The sequence below is a fragment of the Brachycentrus maculatus genome, unplaced genomic scaffold (genome assembly GCF_059751285.1).
Source record: "Brachycentrus maculatus isolate JH-2025_06_01 unplaced genomic scaffold, ASM5975128v1 h1tg000015l, whole genome shotgun sequence".
In the NCBI taxonomy this organism is placed as follows: Eukaryota; Metazoa; Arthropoda; class Insecta; order Trichoptera; family Brachycentridae; genus Brachycentrus; species Brachycentrus maculatus.
The window spans coordinates 613,543-634,097 of record NW_028280769.1 but is presented as its reverse complement, the minus strand read 5'-3'; the positions used below and the strand labels follow the sequence as shown (position 1 = coordinate 634,097).

The 20,555-nt window shown below is 30.7% G+C and overlaps 1 protein-coding gene across 2 annotated transcripts in view; it reads left to right on the top strand.

Annotated features, from left to right (window-relative positions):
* Positions 1-20,555, top strand: part of LOC148313319 (inactive dipeptidyl peptidase 10) — a 481,738-nt gene that overhangs the window by 340,780 nt on the left and 120,403 nt on the right. Inside the window, exon 1 of one of the 2 annotated variants that reach the window (XM_088264673.1) lies at positions 7,490-7,871. The exons of the other annotated variant lie outside the window; for it this stretch is intronic. Within the exon in view, the coding sequence (XP_088120799.1) occupies positions 7,590-7,871 (282 nt within the window). The 5' untranslated portion in view covers positions 7,490-7,589. Of the gene's footprint in view, positions 1-7,489; positions 7,872-20,555 lie in introns of those variants that run through there. 2 annotated transcript variants of the gene reach the window in all.

Here is a 20,555-nt window from a genome sequence, read left to right as displayed (position 1 = left end):
ACCGAGTATTATTTTTACTTACTGGGAAACGCCTGAAAACGTGATTTTCAATTTTATGCAGCTTAGAAGATGATTAAGAATACGGAAGTCTTGATATGTATAGGACAAGAACATAACACATTTTTGACATCTCAATAAAAATGAAAAAGAATATGGAAGAATGTGTATTGGAGAGCTTTCAATCTAATATTATCGAAATGTTTCACTTAACTCTAGCGAATACAAAAAGTAAATTGACGCTCGATTCATCAACTCGTACTTTATAGGAACATTAGTTTGGAACTATCGTGTCCAGGGTGTGTTTCCTCCTTTTCTTTCGAAGGTCTCGGGTAACTTTCTTGAACGGGGTTAATAAATCCACGGCAAACAAGATAACTTCCACCCCTCTTGTCCGAATGTCTCACATTGCCCTGAAAGCATTATCATCCTGAAAATATCTTTCAGCTTATCATCCGTCTCTAACGTAATCGTCTCTCACTAAGGCGTACCAAACTTTGTTTTATGTTCATTGTCGTGCTCTTTTTAACGTGATTTAAAGAATAACTTGATTTTTAGCAGATATGTCTGGAGCTTCGTAAAATATAAATGTCTTTCATACCCAATGCCAAGTTATAGCAATTATCCAATAAATTATAAATTTATTTACATGTGTGTATTTGTGTGTGTGTGTATGTTTATTTTAATGTTTATATAAATATATAAATATATATATATATATATATATATATATATATATATATATATATATATATATATATATATATATATATATATATATATATATATATATATATATATATATATATATATATATATATATATATATATATATATATATATATATATATATATATATATATATATATATATATATATATATATATATATATATATATATATATATATATATATATATATATATATATATATATATATATATATATATATATATATATATATATATATATATATATATATATATATATATATATATATATATATATATATATATATATATATATATATATATATATATATATATTTATATATATATATATATATATATATATATATATATATATATATATATATATATATATATATATATATATATATATATATATATATATATATATATATATATATATATATATATATATATATATATATATATATATATATATATATATATATATATATATATATATATATATATATATATATATATATATATATATATATATATATATATATATATATATATATATATATATATATATATATATATATATATATATATATATATATATGTATATATATATATATATGTATATATATATATATATATATATATGTATATATATATATATATATATATATACATACCCACACACAGTGGTGGCCAAATGTATTAGGCACCCCCTACAGAATTGGTTTATGTCTTTAAATATGAATTCTTGCAATCTTTTCGGATTGTATCCTATTTTGTTGGATTTTCCTACTACTTATTACAAAACCTACTACTTATTAAAACCTTCATTATTTGATGCCAAACAAAACGTGATTTGAGTGAAATTAAACGGTTTATAGTAATTTTATTGAATTCAGAAGGGTTGACCCGGGTAAAAATAGCTGAAAAATTCAACGCTCACAGCGTGCGTTCCAAATATTTTTTTCAATATTTTTTAATCAATTTAATCTATGATCATATATTTTCAAATACGAGTATAAAATCGAATCCCTTACGTTTTTTTTTCCAATCATAAATGTGATTACGTTAGGTTGCGTTACAGTTTAAAGATATTTTATTAAAACAAACAAAAAGTTTTTAATTATAATTACCATGTAAAAAAAAAGATTAAAAATTAAATTATTAATTTCTTGATTATTATTTGGTTTTTTTATTAAAAATATGTTAGTTAGCTTGGGTAAGGTTAGTTGGATAACTGAAAGGAAACCCATTGCTTTCAAAAAAATTTTTACCAATTTATCTACGTGTGTATGAAAGCTTCGTCCGCTATAATAAAATATATTATATTTTTGATAAAACGGGGAAGACGAAGGCATTTTTATTAAGCGAGAAACAGATTATAATTTTCCTTACCGCTTATATTTTGGTGATTCAATTTACCAAACGCTGTATTCTCTTCAAATAAAGGTTTCGACGAGTGGGTAGTTTTGTCTAGTGTTTATTTATTTTCTCTACCAGACCAGAAAGTAATGTAAATAGAAGGGGTTGCTGTTTTCCCTCACGCCCTGTATAATATCATACCAAATAATCATAGTGAAATAAAATGATAAAAGGAACGTCCTGTAAAGAAAGAAATATCATTATTTGTTTTCGGCCTTTTATTGAATAAGTGTTTTGAGAATTGACTTCCCTTCATTTCGACAATAAATATTAATAATATATATAGACATCTCAACATAGATGAAGAAAAATATGGAAGACCGGGTATTTACAGAGCTCATATCATGGTTTAAGTGATCACTTACATTACTTACATTTCTGCTCTACACATATTAAATAATATTAGCTTAATAAAAGCTTTATTAACTCGAATAATGATGCCACTGAGAGCTAATATATGAAAGAACGTGTCAATTATGGTATAGAATACATTAGTGTGTAAATTTGAAATAAATCGAATTATTCGGCCATTTCAAATTTGATGGCATAAGTAAAATTATTTCATTTTAATTTTAATTTTTATTGGTCGCTGAGTATTAGTATTTTTAGGTTCGATTTCCAGGGGGTGGTCAAATAAATATAAGTGATATTTCACTCTAATATTTATTCAATATTACCCTAGACAGGTATTACCTGAAGCGGAGGGCTGATCACCTTTCCTTCGTGTGTTAACGGTCAATATAACACTGCATTTGTTTGATGCACACTTTGCACCATTGGGGTGTGGATAAGGGTTTGAAGAAGAAATAGTTTTTAAAAAATATTTCATTAATTTTAAATTTGGTTTAACTTATTTCTTATTTTATTATCTTCCATATAAAAAACAATATCAAATTATATTTTTATGATATAAGATACACATATTAATCAAACCATTGTGTTTTTATTTATCAGCTTAATTTCTTTCTAATGAATTCACAATTGAAATTAACAAATATAAACTAAGATGCTATGCGAAAAACATTTTTTAAATTCTTAATAAAAAAATAATAGGTGTTTTGTTTCAATTAAGACACCTCTAATATGCAGTTATAGTTGAAACTGGTCACGCATATGGTAAATGGAAATATTTAATAAGGTATTAGACAACATAGTCGATTTTTCCTTGTACCTTACACACCCAAAGTATCAGCTGAAAAGATTAAGAAGCGATACTTAATGGGGAAAAAACTAGACCATAAGTTGCGTAATATACTGTACTCAGAAACCACCCACACTTCAGTCAAAATCTATTTAAGTTACTAACTGATGAGTAGAACCAAGTAGAGCGTACATTCATGTGAAAATTTTATGTGAAATTATTAGAATAAAGTCGATTATTCCTTGTACCCAAGACGCCAAAAATACCAGCTGGAAAAATAAACAGAAACGGTACTAAATTAAATAAATACTTTACCATAAGCTACGGTGTTTAATATATACAGATTGTAACAAGCGGAAAATTATACCCTTGAAAGCTTCCAAACTTATGAGAGTGTGCCTGAAAATTTCCCGATATTTTGGTCTTGGGTTTCAGTGAAATTCCGAGCTGGATTATTTCAAAACAAGCGATGAAAATCGTTGATTAAATAATTGAATTATAATAAAAATTACTTATGAACGATATATTTAGCTTTAAAACGTAGTTTTAATTATTCGAACCATAAAATATAACGATTGTTTTGCGTGTTTGAGAAAAGTTAATGATTTTTTCTCTAAATGCTTGAAAGAGGTAGCATTCAAATTAATTGGTTAAAAAAATTCAGTTAAAAAGGTTTTATGATGAGAGGCTTTTATGGTAGATTAAAAACCTTACTAACATTTTCAAAATTAAAAAAACGTTAATAAATATTTATTTTTTATTAAATTTCTTTGACCACAAACTATGGGTGGGGCAAAGAAATTAGACCTAATTATGTCCTAATTAGACAATTATTTCGAATATTAATAAATACAAGAAAGTGTGAAATAAAGAATGTATTAAAACTACATTAAAAAAACATTTTTTATTAAAAAATAATAATAATAACTTTCAATGTCCTAAGTATTAACATTTTTGTCCACAAATTCGAAATTCACTCAATTTTTTCCAGGAATAATTTACACTTAAAATAATAATAAAAAGTAACTTGAAAATGGTTTACAAACTTGTATTATTTGAATTGAAAGTATCAGGGACATTGAAAGCTATAAAAGTTTAATTCAGAGTAAAATCAGAATATGTTTCACATTTTTTATAATTTTGGCAACCTTGTTCATAAAATAAATTTGCTTTGCAAGAGAGGTCTGTCAGGAAGCCTAGATGCTCCTAAATCACATCCGGATGAGTTTTCAACGCTCTATTATATGTTTTATTTTCTTTGCCTATCTTAATTGTTTTATTTTCGTCAATTTAAATAAATTAGAGATTATTCAAAATAAATCTATGTGAATATTACTTCAGAAAAATTATAAAATAATTTAGAAAAAAATGAGAGAAGAACTCAACTGGTTACCTATGAAAAAGAGACTAATATATAATATGCTATAAATTTATAAATAAACGATAAATTACCCAAATACTTTAAGGATTAAATAGTTCTTAACAAAAGAAATGAAAATAGTACTAAAAATAAGGATAAAATAAGATTGCCATTTTTGAAAAAAAAACATGTCGCAAAATTGTTTAATTTATAAGGGTTCGAAAATGTATGATGAGATGGCTGAATGTATGAAGAATGAAAAGAGTCTTTAAATAAATGTTTAGTATACTGTAAGAAGATGTAAATATATACATGATGTAAATTAAGTGTAAATAATAGTTTGTATTAAATGCATATTTTTGTCCGCCTCCGTAGTGTAATGGTCAGCACGCTCGGCTACCGTTCTTGAGGTCCCGGGCTCGATTCCCAGAGGGGTCAAATAAATATAAGTGTTTTTTTTCACTGTAATATTTATTCAATATTGCCCTGGACTGGTACCTGAAGCGGAGGGCCGATCACCTTTACTTCATGTGTAAACGATCAAGATAACTCTGCGTTTATATGACGCAGTGCCCTATGCACCATTGGGGTGCGGATAAGGGTTTATAATTTTTATTTTTTATTAAATGCAATATAAGCTAACTAAATTTATAAAAAATTTAAAAAATTAATAATATCTTGCGCTGAATCGTCTTGCTGGTAAATTAGTTAGTTGAATATTTGGAGTACCATCACATGAAGACGATCAGAGTTTGAAAACGGTTAGCGGTTGTTATATTATTTTACGGTTCGTTTATTAATCGACTTTTAATAGAGTTCCTTTTATTTAGGTGAGGCCAGGGGGATGCCAGAAAGGTTTGCAGATAATTAAAAGTTTTTTCGTTAATTAAAGTACGGTACTGAAAGAAAGTTTCGTAATATCATTAAGTGGACTGCTATGCTGGAATCACGGTACGACTGACGTGGCGCACGCCATACCAGTATAAGAAGAGCAATATTGTACCTCATCACTAATGGCGATGACTTGAAACGAAAAAAATTACTGCCTGTTGCGAAAAAAAGGCACTAATCCACGAGAAATTCTCAAAAATTTATGATGTACGTACGACATTAGTAATTTTTCAGTGAACATTTTAAAAATTAAATATTTAATACCACGTATTAAGTTTTATTCCTAACATTTATTTCATCTCACCAATAGATGTCTCTAGTGAAATTCTTTTAATTCAAGAACAATGTTTTGAAATTGGATCCATATATCGCTCACTCCTTTCAACAACGTCATAAATCAATAAACTTGATTTTTCAGGAGATCGTTTTTAAAGTTTAAGAACATAACAAAATGTATTAAAAATAAATATTAAGCCATTTATTGAACTTTTCACTGTACAACAGATCTTTTTAGGTAAAACCTGAAGGTTTTTTCTCCATTTCAAAAATATTTAGTATATTTATAAAAATAATTAAACAATACCTTTTCTTCAAAATGCAAAAACCACACTTTCTGCCCTGTAGCGGGTAAATATTAAGTTAAAAATAGACCGCTTTTGCTGGGATATAGAACGTTTTCTGGGCATTCCGAAAACATGCACAACTGAAATTTGACGATTTTTGAAATATGACGTTGTTGAAAGGAGTGAGCGATATTGTAGCATGTGAACCGAGTCCAGGATTCAAAGCTCACATATAAATGAAAGAGTTTATGTTTAATGAAAAGCTTCTCTCATAACACCATAGATGTCTCTAGAAAAATTCTAGTGAATTCAAGCACTCTCGAGTTTGATCAATATATCTAGAACTTCCAAGAATTTGAGTAGCTTAGTTGTCAATCATGGGTAGAATTGGTGAATAAAATTCACAAATTCAATAAAATTTTCAAATTCGAAACTCAAATTTTAAATATCAAATTTCAAATTCAAAATTTAAAATCTCTAATTCCAGCCCATAAAAACATTTTCATGTTTATTTTTTGTAGGTTTTGTAATTGAATTAATACCGTTGTATTTTATTTCTGAATGAGTTTATACCAATTCGTATTTATTCGGCATCATTATTTGTTACATGTTACACTACAATTGAGTACCAGTATTAGTTATGTTCAACTCATTTATCATTCTCGGCGAAGTAGCAATTGTTAAATATTGAAGAAGTGGTGAATTTGTAATATTGCCGAACGTAGAATGGCAAGGGGGGTGGGTTAAAATATAGGGGTTGAATTAGGCATTACAAAAGCTATCCCTTAATGTGGTGCTAACGGTGAAATGATCTGAAGAGTAACAAATAATGAATACGTTCTAGTATAATTAAATAATTAATGCTACATACATTATGTTATATATACATATAACATGATGTATGTAACATTATTTTTTTATTGGAAAACCAACAGAATATTTACGAAAATAACATAATGAAATAAAATCAAAAAATTTTAATTCCTATTACAGGTTTTCACATAAGTAATCTAAAAAAAACTGTAAAATAAACTTACATTAAATGTTTTTTTTTCAAATAACAAATAGACATCAACAATATTTTTCTTAAACGTATTACATATATCATGTTTTTTATATATAAAACATGATATATGTAATACGTTTACACACATACATATATTTATATGTATGTGTGTGTATGTCTGTCTGTGTGTGTGTGTGTGTGTGTGTGTGTGTGTGTGTGTGTGTGTTTTGAACAATTTTAACTTTGAATTTACTGAATGTATCTCTTTCAAGTGGTTAAGAAGTTTTTTTTTAAACAAGAAAAGAAAATGTGAAATAATTTAAAATGAACAAGTGAATCGCAATAACTAATAAGTAAACTAATTAAACTATAAGAAAAATAATAGTTTCAATATAATGTAATGTTGGTGTTCTTGCGTAAACGAAAAAAGTTTATACTAGTGAAATAGTCAGACTTTTAATTAGTTTATTAAGTTTTGTGCGAAAGCTTTGGGCAAAATGGCGACCTCCAATGAAAACAGCAAGACAACGGCTTCGGTCGAAAGCTTGAAGATGTCCAGTCGGAATCCTTCGATCTGTTCGTCCAAGAACGCCTCTACCGAGAGTGTCTTGTCAGAGAAGAAGAAGGAGGCTAATGCGGTGAAAGGGAGTAAGAAGGACCTGGCGCTCGATAAGAAGGAGACCAAAGTATTGATCAAGGAAGAGAACGTGACGAGATCTCCCCCTGTTAAAAAAATCACCCTTAATCCACCTAATCCTAACGCTGACGTCTGTTTTGAGGTATGTATAACTTTTAACTAGTACATTTTATAAGGGTAGAAATCACTCAATCCAACGACAAACATTTTAATAATATTAATACTTTATTATTTATTTTTTTGGTATTAACTTTGTGGAATGACATTTTGATTATTCTATTTGACATCTCATCAAAGATGAAGAAGAACATGGAAGTCTGGGCATTTACGGGGCTGACGACCGTCACAGGCTGGTTGAAGTGATAATGATATGAGATGTCAAAAAATAAGATGAAAAATACTCTTATAATTGGAGATAATTCAGATTTGTGAAGTATTTGGAGACACTCAAAATGTTGATTATTCAAAATTAAACATTTGTTTTAGACCACATATTGTTTTTTTTTTTCATTTTACACGAATAGTTTAGAAAACAACAGATGTTTTCAAAACTTGTTGTGTAAAATAAAATTTGCATGTAATGCTGTATACAATTTTTAATAATTTTAATACTGTGTTTTAATGTGATGCGGAATACATCAATGAAAGTTTAAAGAAATATTGGTATGTAAAATTTAAATCAAAAGTGACTGCCGAATATATTATGGAATCTATCAGATACCTTTAATATTGAAATCTCAGCCAAATGCCAGGTTGTAAGCCCTGGGATGCTCATTCTTTTATTCAAACAATAGATTTTTAATTTCAAGTAGAGACAACTTTAATTTTTTTTTTCTGTCACACTATTAAATAAAGTCAACCAATTGACAAACATTTTAACTACATAAATACTTTATTATTTGTTTTTGTTGGTGTCATTTTTGTGGAATGATATGTTGATTATCAAAAATTAAACACGTTTATAAAACCACTTATTGATTTTTGTTTCATTTTACGACTAGTTTTGAAAACTGTAAAACAAAATTTAAATCTAATGCAGTATTTAACCTTTGATATTTTCAATACTGTGGTTTAATATAATCCTGAATGTATCAATGAAAATTTAAAGATATTTTGGTATTTACCATGTAAAATTTTAGTCAAAAGTGACTGCCGAATCAATTTATGGAATTAATATTTTTTTCAAGCACCTACAATAATGAAATCTCAGCCAAATGCCTGGTCGTAAGCCCTGGGATGCTCAGACTGCCATCTTCTTTCATTTAAACGATAGATGTTACATCTCAAGTAGAAACAAGTGTGACATGTTTTTCTTTCACATTTAGTAGCAATGTCAATAATTGGAAGGCTGCCAATAATTGGTCGCGTCACCCAATTTGAAAAACGGGCAATAAAACATTTTCCAATCACCTTTTGGCATTCGTGAAAAATCTGCATCTTGATTTATAGCTCTGCTATGTTCGAAGTATGATGCATTGCCTGTGGCAAGTTTGGTAGTTTGCCTAGCACTTAACGTAACTAGGCGATGTGATTACGCAAAGTAGCCTCACGTTACTTTACGGTGTTAGAAATATTACAAGCCTTACTTGAGCATTGATTGTTCTGTATGCAAATTACCCAGGAAGCCTTGCATGCGAGTGAATACTTGGAAGAATATCGATTCATTCTTATTTCAACATTTTGCGAATGTGGTATGCTGCTTTATCGACCGGAAATGCAATGAAAAGCATGGAAAAACCTTCATAAACTGTCAACAGAACAGTTTTAGTGACGTGATAGATGGTTGAATGGTGATATGAGGAAAAATTCAATGCTGAAACAAGCATTACCGACAAAATTATGAGAGGTGTTTTGATTTTTTTTGGTGTGCGAATCGAATGAGTGAAGATTGGGCAGTTAAACAAATTTATAAGAAATAGGAGCAAAAAAGAACTACGTGATCACTATATGAGCTTTTGTAACTTTTATTTTTTTAACAGTAAAATAAGTCTATTTTTAACCACACTACTCAAATTCTTGGAAGTTCTATATATATGAACCAATTTAGAAACCTTGTTCTTGAATCACTAGAACTTCACTAGAGACATCTATTGGTGAGATGTAAAGAAGCTTTTTACTAAGCAGAAACTCTTATATTAGTATGTGGGGTCCGAATCCTGGATTATAATCACACACATGAGAAACGCCAGAAAATAACATTTTCATTTTTATTATTAAGCTTATAATTTGACCAGATAATTTATTTACAACATTTTGAGTGTGTCCATGTGTGTGATTTTAATTTTTTGGCGTTTCTCGTGTGTGTGATTATAATCCAGGATTCGAACCTCACATACTAATATAAGAGTTTCTGCTTAGTAAAAAGCTTCTTTACATCTCACCAATAGATGTCTCTAGTGAAGTTCTAGTGATTCAAGAACAAGGTTTCTAAATTGGTTCATATATATAGAACTTCCAAGAATTTGACTAGTGTGGTTGTCAATAATGGGTAGAATTGGTGAATGTTACAAGTCTATTTTTATATTTTTTTCATTAAAAACGCATAAAAATAAAAACGTGTCAATTATTTCGCCGTGTTAAAGCATTTTCAAATTACTATAAGCTGTCAAAGGTGAAATTGTATTAGTGTTTTTATTATTTCTAAAAATACTTCTGTTTATCTGAGCCTAAGCGGCTCATTATTTGAAAAAGGTAACAAATTATGGTAGAGTGGGTTCGTATCGAAAAACTTTGACTCAAGAGTCCGCGACACTAACCACGGGACCACAACCCGACACAAAATACTGTTTAACTATCACATAAGGATTGACTATATTACGTTTAAAATAGAATCATAATTCATATCAAATTTCTTCCATCAATTAAATTTTTATTACCGCCTTGAAATTCCTTCAAAGCAAATGATTCTGGCACAAATTGCCCTTATCAGGAATCGCAAGATATTGTGCCACAAAGTGAGACGCCGGAATTAACTGGGCAAAGGTCGTACCGCACTTCCGGCTAATCGGGGTTTCCGGAACCAAACCGGAAAGCCAATAATTTGTCCGAGGGCCCCCTGAAATATTGGCTACATGGGTTCAAGGTTCACATACCGCTCCCTAATATTATCGGTACAGATGATGTATGGAGAAAATTAGGGTGTAACTAACGGTTGGAATTAGACAGTTATTTTCATACAGCTTTAGATGTATACAAGAAAGATGAAGAAGAATATGGAAGTCTGGGTATTTACAGGGCTTATGACCTGTCATAGGCTGGTTTAGTGATCACGTATAACATTTGCATTCCTACCTATGATTGACAACCACAACACTCAAATTCTTGGAACTCCTAGATATATTGAGCAAACCACAATTTTAACCACATTCACGAGAATAATAAAAAAATCAAACTTAAAATTGTAATTTCAGGCGTTTCCCAGTATGTTAAATAATCCGGTAAGGATCGTTCATAAAACTAACTAACCATAACGCTGCTTCTACGCAGGGGTAGGCAGATAGAATAGAACGCCACACCACTTTGTCTTTGCAAACATTCTTCGCCTCTTCCACGTTTATGCATCTCCTCATACATAAGGATCGTTCATGCGTTCAAATAAAAGGATCTCTGCTAAATGAAAGGTTTCCCAATCCAACCAAAGATGACACCAGTGAACTCACATGTACAGAGTCATGAGGTTAACTAAATATATTTGGTCTAAATCATCTAAACTTTCTTCATTTTATCGATAATGCTTATTTTTATTTTTATTTTATTTATTTGGGAATTGTACAGCTTACATATAAAAAAATATATATAAAACAATAGTTACATTAACCATAATAAACATTACATTACATTGACAAAAAATTTAAAAAAAAAAACAATTAAACAATTCCACAATTATGTTATAAAACTATTAAAAAACATTCAGAGATTAAACAAAAAACAAAAAAGGGTATTATATAAAATAATAAATTTAGCAGGAAGGAGAAAGAAAGGAGAGGAATCAGCCTTATCTCAGCCTTGCATTCTTACCTTATTTTACCTTTTCCCGAACATCTAATATACATCCTTTTACCGCACATTTGTCTGAAAAATTGCATTTCAAATACATTTAGTTTACTTTCATCCTTCTTTTACCACCTCCATGCTTCACTTCCATACATCAGGGTGGCTGTAAAGTGTAAAATATTAATTAAACTGAATACAATTATCAATATAGAGGCCCCAATTTCTGAATTTGACTGAATTTCTCGTTAAGGGCCTGATTAATGAAACAAAGGAACGTAACCAATTAATTGATAATTGAAATTTCTCGAAACATCTGACTAGTATAATTATACAATATAGACTTGGGATTAGATTTCTAAGTATTTCATTTATTTGAAAGGTATTACTTGTGTAAATTTTGAATTAAAGTTACTCAGATTTAATTTACATATCGCTCACTCCTTTCAACAAGTCAATATATAAGTTATATCGAAAATCGTAAATTTTCAGTTATGCATGTTTTCAGAATGCCCAAAAATGTACTATATTCCAGCAAAAGTGGCATATATTTAACTTAATATTTACCCGCTACAGAGCAGAAAGTGTTGTTTTTGCATTTTAAAGAAAATGTATTGTTTAATTAACTAACTAACTAACTAACCATCACGCCGCTTCCCCGCAGGGGTAGGCAGAGAGAATAGAGTGCCACACCACTCTGTGTGAAAAAAAATAATTGTTTAATTTTTTTTTTAAATGTACCAAAAAATTTTAAGTGGAGAAAAAACATTCAGGTTTAACGTAAAAAGATCTGTTGCACAGTAAAAAGTTTAATAAGTGGCTTGATATTTATTTTAAATACATTTTATTATATTTTTAAACTTTAAAAACGATCTAATGAAAAATCATGTTTTCGATATATGACGTTGAAAGGAGTGTGCGATATATAATCTGATATTTTTCAGACTTAAAAATTTACTGTTACATGTTATTTTGAACTAAGTTGCTATAGTTAAAAATCATAACAGAGAATAGAACTCCATACCACCCTGTCTTTTCAAATATTCTCCGCCTCTTCTACATTCATGCATCTCCTCATACATTTTCCTCATACACTCGTGACCCGGCCGCTTTTAAGTACAAGTACAAATACAAGCTTTATTTGACATACATACCTGATTGTTCAAATTTTTCTTAGGCCTTCTCCTCTACTTCATTTTCTAACAACATTCGCCTCATCAATTAATTCAATCTTCATTCTTCACATATTCGTTCCACAAGTCCGAACCATCTCAACACACCTTTCTTATTTGTCTCGATAGTATAAATCTCAGCCATGCATTTTTTCCTTATTTTACCAATCGAACATGTATTATATTATACATCGATTTTTTATAAGTATGAAGTTTTTTCAAAGAAATCATTTCATAGAAAATTTCAAATTTTTGTCACGTACCTCTAAATGCATTGGATAATGTGTTTGGCTCAAAATGTAAGGTTCTAGGTTGACCAAATGCGTCCTCGTACATATAACCCTCCGTTGAACCAACGCGGTGCCCTATGCGCCTGCTGGTTGTGGATAGACATAAAAGAAGAAGATGAAAAATAACGAAACATCACGTCGCTGAGTATCGCAATTGTTAGTTTCACGAACCTTCCAAAGGTCGGGATAGTGCGTTTCTCAAACGCTGGTCCGCGAGCGGTAGTCGCTATTTTTTTTTACTTTTCCAAAAATTAAGAATTTATTTGTTAGAATGTGCATAAAACGATGCATGATAGATTATGCATGTCATCGTGTAAGGTAACTGCATGAGTTCATGCATACATAACAAATAAAATATCTAACTTTTTATTTCAATTTTATCTGGTAAATACCACTTTAATTGCACACATAATGAACAATGAATGATAAGGGGAATGTTAAAAAATACCACTTTTAATTGGCTGAAAAGTAGCTTCAGCCATCAAATATATTTTAGTTACCAGTCAACTTTTATCGAAGCAAATAGAGGTAATACAATGAATATGAAATAGTGGTCAATAGTACTTAAATCCAGAAAAACAGAGATAATACAATAGTTATGAAATAGTTACCAGTAGTACTTCTATCAAAACGGGCTGAGGTAATACAATAGTTATGAAATAGTGGTCATTAGTACTTTAACAAGGCGGACAAAGATAATACAATAGTGGTCAGTAGTACTTAAATCAAGAGTTGTAAAATAGTGTTTATAATAATAATAACATTAAAACCCTTATCCGCACCCCAATGGTGCAAAGGGCACTGCGTCATATAAACACAGTGTTATCTTGATCGTTTACACATGAAGGAAAGGTGATCAGCCCTCCGCTTCAGGTACCAATCCAGGGTAATATTGAATGAATATGACAGTGAAAAAATCACTTATATTTATTTTACCCCCCTTGGGAATCGAACCCGGGACCTCCAGAACGGCAGCCGAGCGTGCTGACCATAACACTACGGAGGCGGACAAAATAGTGTTTAGAAGTACTTTATTCAAGGCGGGCAGGGGTAATACAATAGTTATATAATAGTTGTCAGTAGTACTGTTATCAATGCAGACAAAGGTAATACAATAGTTATAAAATAGTGGTCAGTAGTACTCAAATCAAGAGTTATAAAATAATGTTAAGAAGGCGGGCAGGGGTAATACAATAGTTATGAAACAGCAGTATTTACCAAGTAAAATTAAAATTAAAAATGCTTAAACATTACCACAAGGTGACTGCCGAATCAATGAATAAAAAAAGACTACCTTCATTATGCGCCTGCAGTATTGGTCTATTCCAAAACGTTTCTTGTATTTCTACTAATAGTTGAGAAGCCCTGGTCGAAACAGTCGTAAATTTAAATTAGGAACAAGGCTTTGTTCCGTCAGCAATCAAGATATCAACATTTGGGATTGTTTCGGTAAAGTTTCGGAAGCGGTGACAGCTGTTTCGCGACAATTTTAACATTCACCCATTTGGTAATGGCACTAGATAAGGCTGTTAACAATGGTGCGGGAATTGAAAGCATTGCGCCAGTGTTTGAGGCAACTTCATTTAAATTAGAATTTAAACAGCTCAGAGGCGAAATACCATAAGTCACTTTTTGCAATGCCTTTGTGGGATTTTTTTTTAGAATGTTATGTTACTATAGCACAAAGTTAACGATTTAATTTAATACACAAAATATGTTTTAAATGATGAGAGTGTTAAATTAATGAAATGTCAATCTTTTAAACTTTTAATTGTTTATAATTATATTGTTAAAGAAGTGAATAATATTTTTTTATTAAGGTAACGCAGATATTTGAAAAATCCGAGTTCAAAAGACCAGCTCGTGTTACCTCTCCAGTTATGAAAGGTTAATCGTTACGAGCCGCCATCCGGGATGAGTCAAAAAAGCCCACGATGTTTTGATAAATTACCGAAAGAAAAGCAATTTCGCGAGTGGGGAAGATAAACATATTCCTGGCGTTAACATGCCGCTTGTGTGGAGGGAAATTATAATGATAATCAACAACCTTCATCAGCCGCAAAGCTCGTACGAAGGCTTGTAAAAATAACTAAGTACTCGTTAGGTAACGTTAATTAATAACCAAAGAGTAGTATCTGCCTCTGATCGGGGTTAAAAGTAAGGCTGGAGAATTAATTACTTTTTGCCGGAAGTCTCGGGTTTGATTCCCATGATAGTCAAAATAAATATGAGTGATTTTTTACATTAAAACTAATTTAATACTGCCCAAGACTGGTACATACGCTGAAATCGTCACCTTGTCTCATAATTAATAAATAATAAATAAATAAAACCCTTATCCGCACCCCAATGGTGCATAGGGCACTGCGTCATATAAACGCATTGTTTTTATTTTCGTTCACACATGAAGGAAATGTGATCAGCCCTCCGCTTCAGGTACCAGTCCAGGATAATATTGAATAAATATGACAGTGAAAAAATCACTAATATTTATTTTACCCCCCTTGGGAATCGAACCTGGGACCTCCAGAACGGTAGCCGAGCGTGCAGACCATTACACTACGGAATCGGACTCATAATTAACTATCAATATAATAATGCATCGATGTTAACAGCAATAACAGTGCCCTTGGCACCATTTAGTGTGGATAAGAGTGAGAAGTAGAATATGTTACATCGACAACTCAATAAAAAAATAGCAAAATATGTATTTTGTTAGGAAATATTTGGGAAGGCTCTACAGCTGAATACACCAACACTTAAGTTTTATAATTAAAATGTAACTTTGTTTTATAATCACTATAAATATTTTACTAAAACTTAATTATAATGCCTACCGGTTTCGAAGCTAACCGCTTCTTCATCAAGTCTGATTATACTAGTTTATATAGTAATAGTCTTGATATAAGAAGCAGTTAGCCTTGAAACCGGTAAACATTATAATTTTGTTATAATAAAATATTTTTAGTGATTTTAGAACAAAGTTACATATTAATTATAAAATGGAAAATCTATAAATTGGAGTTAGTGCTTCAAATATTCAAATATTACAAAATAACCCCTAGTTGGAGATAATCCAGTTTAATAAGTATTTGGACACACTCAAAATGCTGAAAAAAATATTCCGTTTGGTACCTACATCATCCTTAAAAGTATCAGCCAAGTAAAGAAAGGTTTTTTATGAACTTATTATTACATATAGAAAATAAATCTACCGTCCTCGGTTCGAGCATTATTTAAAGCAATTTTTATGGTACAAAACACAAACCCATAGAAATAGTCAAAGAAATAGACAATTTTCCTTCGCAATCCATTCAAAATAACGCATATAAAGAACTTGCGGAGATTCAAGATTAACCCTTAATATCCCGTCTGTCATTTTTCTCCAGGATTTGAAGCGGGATTCTGTCAGTCCGGATGACGGGTCACATATCTTGCGTCACCCAAGCCCCCGACACGCCCAGAACTCGCCAAACTTTGCTTCACGATCATTACGTGGCAAATACGAGCCCCCTGGGAAAAGTTAATTCGCTTTAATTTGTGTTTTGATTCAGCCCCAAACTAAGGGTTAACATTGATATTAATTTCACATTTTCGCACCCTGAAATTTACTTTCAGGAAATCGTGCCTTCTTTTTTAACACATGTTATATTTAAACATTTCACACATATAATAATAAAATAAATCCCTTACCACACCCCAATGGTGCATAGGGCACTGCTCCATATAAACGCAGTGTTATCTCGATCGATTACACATGAAGAAAAGGGGATCAGCCCTCCACTTCAGGTACAAGTCCAGTGTAATATTGAATAAATATGAGAGTGAAAAAATCACTTATATTTATTAAACCCCCCTGGGAATCGAACCCGGGACCTCCAGAACGGTAGGCGAGCATGCTGACCATTACACTACGGAGGCGGACATACGTATAACGGTAGCAAAATCAAGATTTACATAACTTGAGTCCAACCTATCATGACGTATGGGATCGAAAGTGAAGCTTGACACCGTTAGTACAAAAAAAAGCTTAGGTAAACAAGACTGAAATAATACAAAAGAAAGAAAGAAAGTTAAATTTGAAATAAAACAAAACCGATTCAGGGCGAAATATAAAATATAAAACAATACACGAGTACAGTAAATAGGCATTTAAAAAAGTCCTTATACTGCATATTTTAACTAACCAACTAACCATCACGCCGCTCCTCGCATCACGTCGTAGGGAGAGAGAACAGAACGCCACGCTTATCTGTCTTTGCAAGCAATTGAATCCTCTACCACATTCATGCATGTCCTCATATATACCCGATATATTATATGACGTATTTGAAATACTTGATCATGCCAAGTTTTCCTCTACCTTTGTCTACTTCTATTACAAACTACATTTGCCGTTGCACCATTGGTTGTGGATAACGTTTTGAAGTAAATATATATATATATATATACATATATATATATCCATAAAGCGTATATTTATTAGGATAAGATATGTATTAAAGTACAAATATGTATCTATTAACGAATTAAATTATAATGTTTTTTGTCGCTGTACTAAATAACTAAAAAAAATATTTAGTTTTATCATCCGTGGTATGCTTTTATCCGTGGTATGATTTATCCAGTATTTGATAAATAATATAAAAAATATCATATTTTAACCTTTTTTCCTTGTGAATATTCACTAATGATTCATTTCAATTATTAGGGCACTCAATTCGGCACTGAATTAAATGTCCTATTTTAATTTACAGTGAAATTTCCTCAAACGACTAGCATCTTCTGCGTGAAAGCCTTAGTACTGATGGGTTCCCCTGCCCTAATGGACATGTTTAATTGAATCATTCCCTGCCGTATGCGTCCCAGAGTTTGAGTGTTATTGGGTACTTAGAAGGGTCCTTTATTTCGACATAAATCTTAGCCCTCCGCTCGACCCGCTGAAGCGAAGTGTATGAATACATCGTGCTAGATATTTGCGACTAGGAATAAACGTTAGAGATTATATATTACGTACGTACAACTTTCATATGAAATTTCGCCTCGGAAAGGACCCAGAGTGCTTCGCAGTACACTTATCGTCATAATAAAACATGGGTATTGCTTTTCCTTAGGAATATAATATCCTTTTAATGTAATATATAATAGGGGTGGCCAAAACGTCGACAGCGATCGACTGTGTGATGTAAAGGTGGTCTAACTATAACGCACGAACAACAAAAAAACAGTTCACGTAAATTACTACACTCTGTTACAAATAAAAGACAAGTCATGAATAATTAAGAAAATTTAGAAAAACATTAAAATTTAAATTCAGATAAAACGTAAATTAATAATTTACTGTTTCAAAATACGTCACCATTATTATCAATGTTTCCTTTTACAAAAAAATCTTGTTCCTTAACCTCCCCCCTTCTCTATATTTATTAACCTATACATACCCCTAAATATATTTTTTGTTCGTTAGTTTTGATTTTTACCAGAAGATGAAAACATCTGTAAGTTTTCGAAACTAGTCGTATATATATTATCCACTGACACTTCGTGATGGAATTGCATTTTTAATATATTATTAGATTAAAACCAATATTTTTAGCTTTTCCACTTTATTTTTATTTGACCAGCGACCGGGTTTCGTCGTTACCGACATCATCAGACTGGTGGGAGGCTATACAAATTGTTATGTTATGTATAAAACAAGGCAGGAGTTGATAACCATGATTTGATATAATTTTATTGAGAAATTCATTTAATTTGAGTGAATTTAAGTATTGTATGATATTAAAAAAAAAATTACAAAGGTTTTTTCGTATTGAGAGCACGATTTTATATAAAGTTAAAATAGATTTGCATTTTTTGTAAATGAATTTAAATTATGTAACAAAGTATCAGGAACTGCTGGTTGACGGCTCCTTCCACTACGCTGCGGTAGGCCGGGGAAGTCCGAAGTTCTCTGAAATGTAAATTTCCCAGCAGTCATTTCTTATCGACAAGACATTAAGGCATCTATTGTTTCTTTTCTAACGGGTAAAGTAAGGGGGAATGAATGTGCGTTACTTGATCATTTAATATGTCTTTATTGGGACAATTTTTTAACCTATTTATTTCCAAAATTTCGAGCCTGTCTAATTTTTTACCTTTACTACATTTGTCTTATATATAAATAAAACTCATTAAAGTGCTTTATTCAAGTGTTTAATTTTTTAAAAATAAAAATAAAAACAGCGAATTATCTTTTTTTACCATGATAGAAAGATTTATGATACTCATGTGTTTAATAAAATAATGGCCAAATGCTTGCCATGGTTTCGATGGCATACCTCTATCCAATGGTCCATATTTTCGATGACGCTGAGGCATAACTGAGGTTAAATGACGTTAATATGCCGAATTATCTCATCTTTTAGCGCTTGAATTGGTTTTGGCTTATAGACAGATATTTTTTCATTTAAATGTCCCCAAAAAAAGAAGACCAACAGTGTCCAATCACATGATCGTGGCGGCCAAATGACTTCGACATGACACATAGTGACATCATAATAAAATCGGAAATTAATTAAAATATATGATTTCTTAAATGTTTTCCGCAGATACTTTGTGGCACATTTTATAAACTTTATAAAATGAAATAACTTTGTTATAACCACTTTTTTATTAATACAATTTAACCTACCGGTTTCGACAAGAACCTTGTCATCATCAAGTTTTTTTTAGATTATTTTAATGTTTTTAAATTAAAATAAACCCTAATGATGACAAGTTTCTTGTCGATACCGGTAGGTTAAATTGTAGTAATAAAAAAGTGGTTATAACAAAGTTATTTAGTTTGTAAGATTTAAAATATATGAGATCAAAAAAATCGTGAGTTTTATGGTTTTTGAAAGGTAGAATTCAATTTAAAACATCTATCTTCTTCCTGGCTATATCCCAACTTATGTCTTAGGACTTTTGGGATAAGCTCTCCTCGTCTTCATGATGTATTTCGTCACCTAGGTCATGCTTTCGAATCATGTTATCTTTCTGTAGCATCTTATTAATTTCTGTAGCATAATTATTTGGTCTTCTTGTAGATGTATTTCGAGGAATATTTATGGCAATTGCCTGGTTCAAAATATATTCAGGTTCTCTATGTCCTATGTGCCCATACCATCTCAATTGCTTTTCCTCTAACTTAATATTAATGTCAATTCACCCAGGCTTCCACGAATTCGTGAACTCAATAATACCTGAATAAAAGATATCTATCTCATAGAAGAAGAAAATAAATCATTTAAACCCTCATCCGCACCTTATGGTGCATAGGGCACTGCATCATATAAACTCAGTGTTATCTCGATCGTTAACACACGAAGGAAAGGTGGTCAGCCCTCCGCG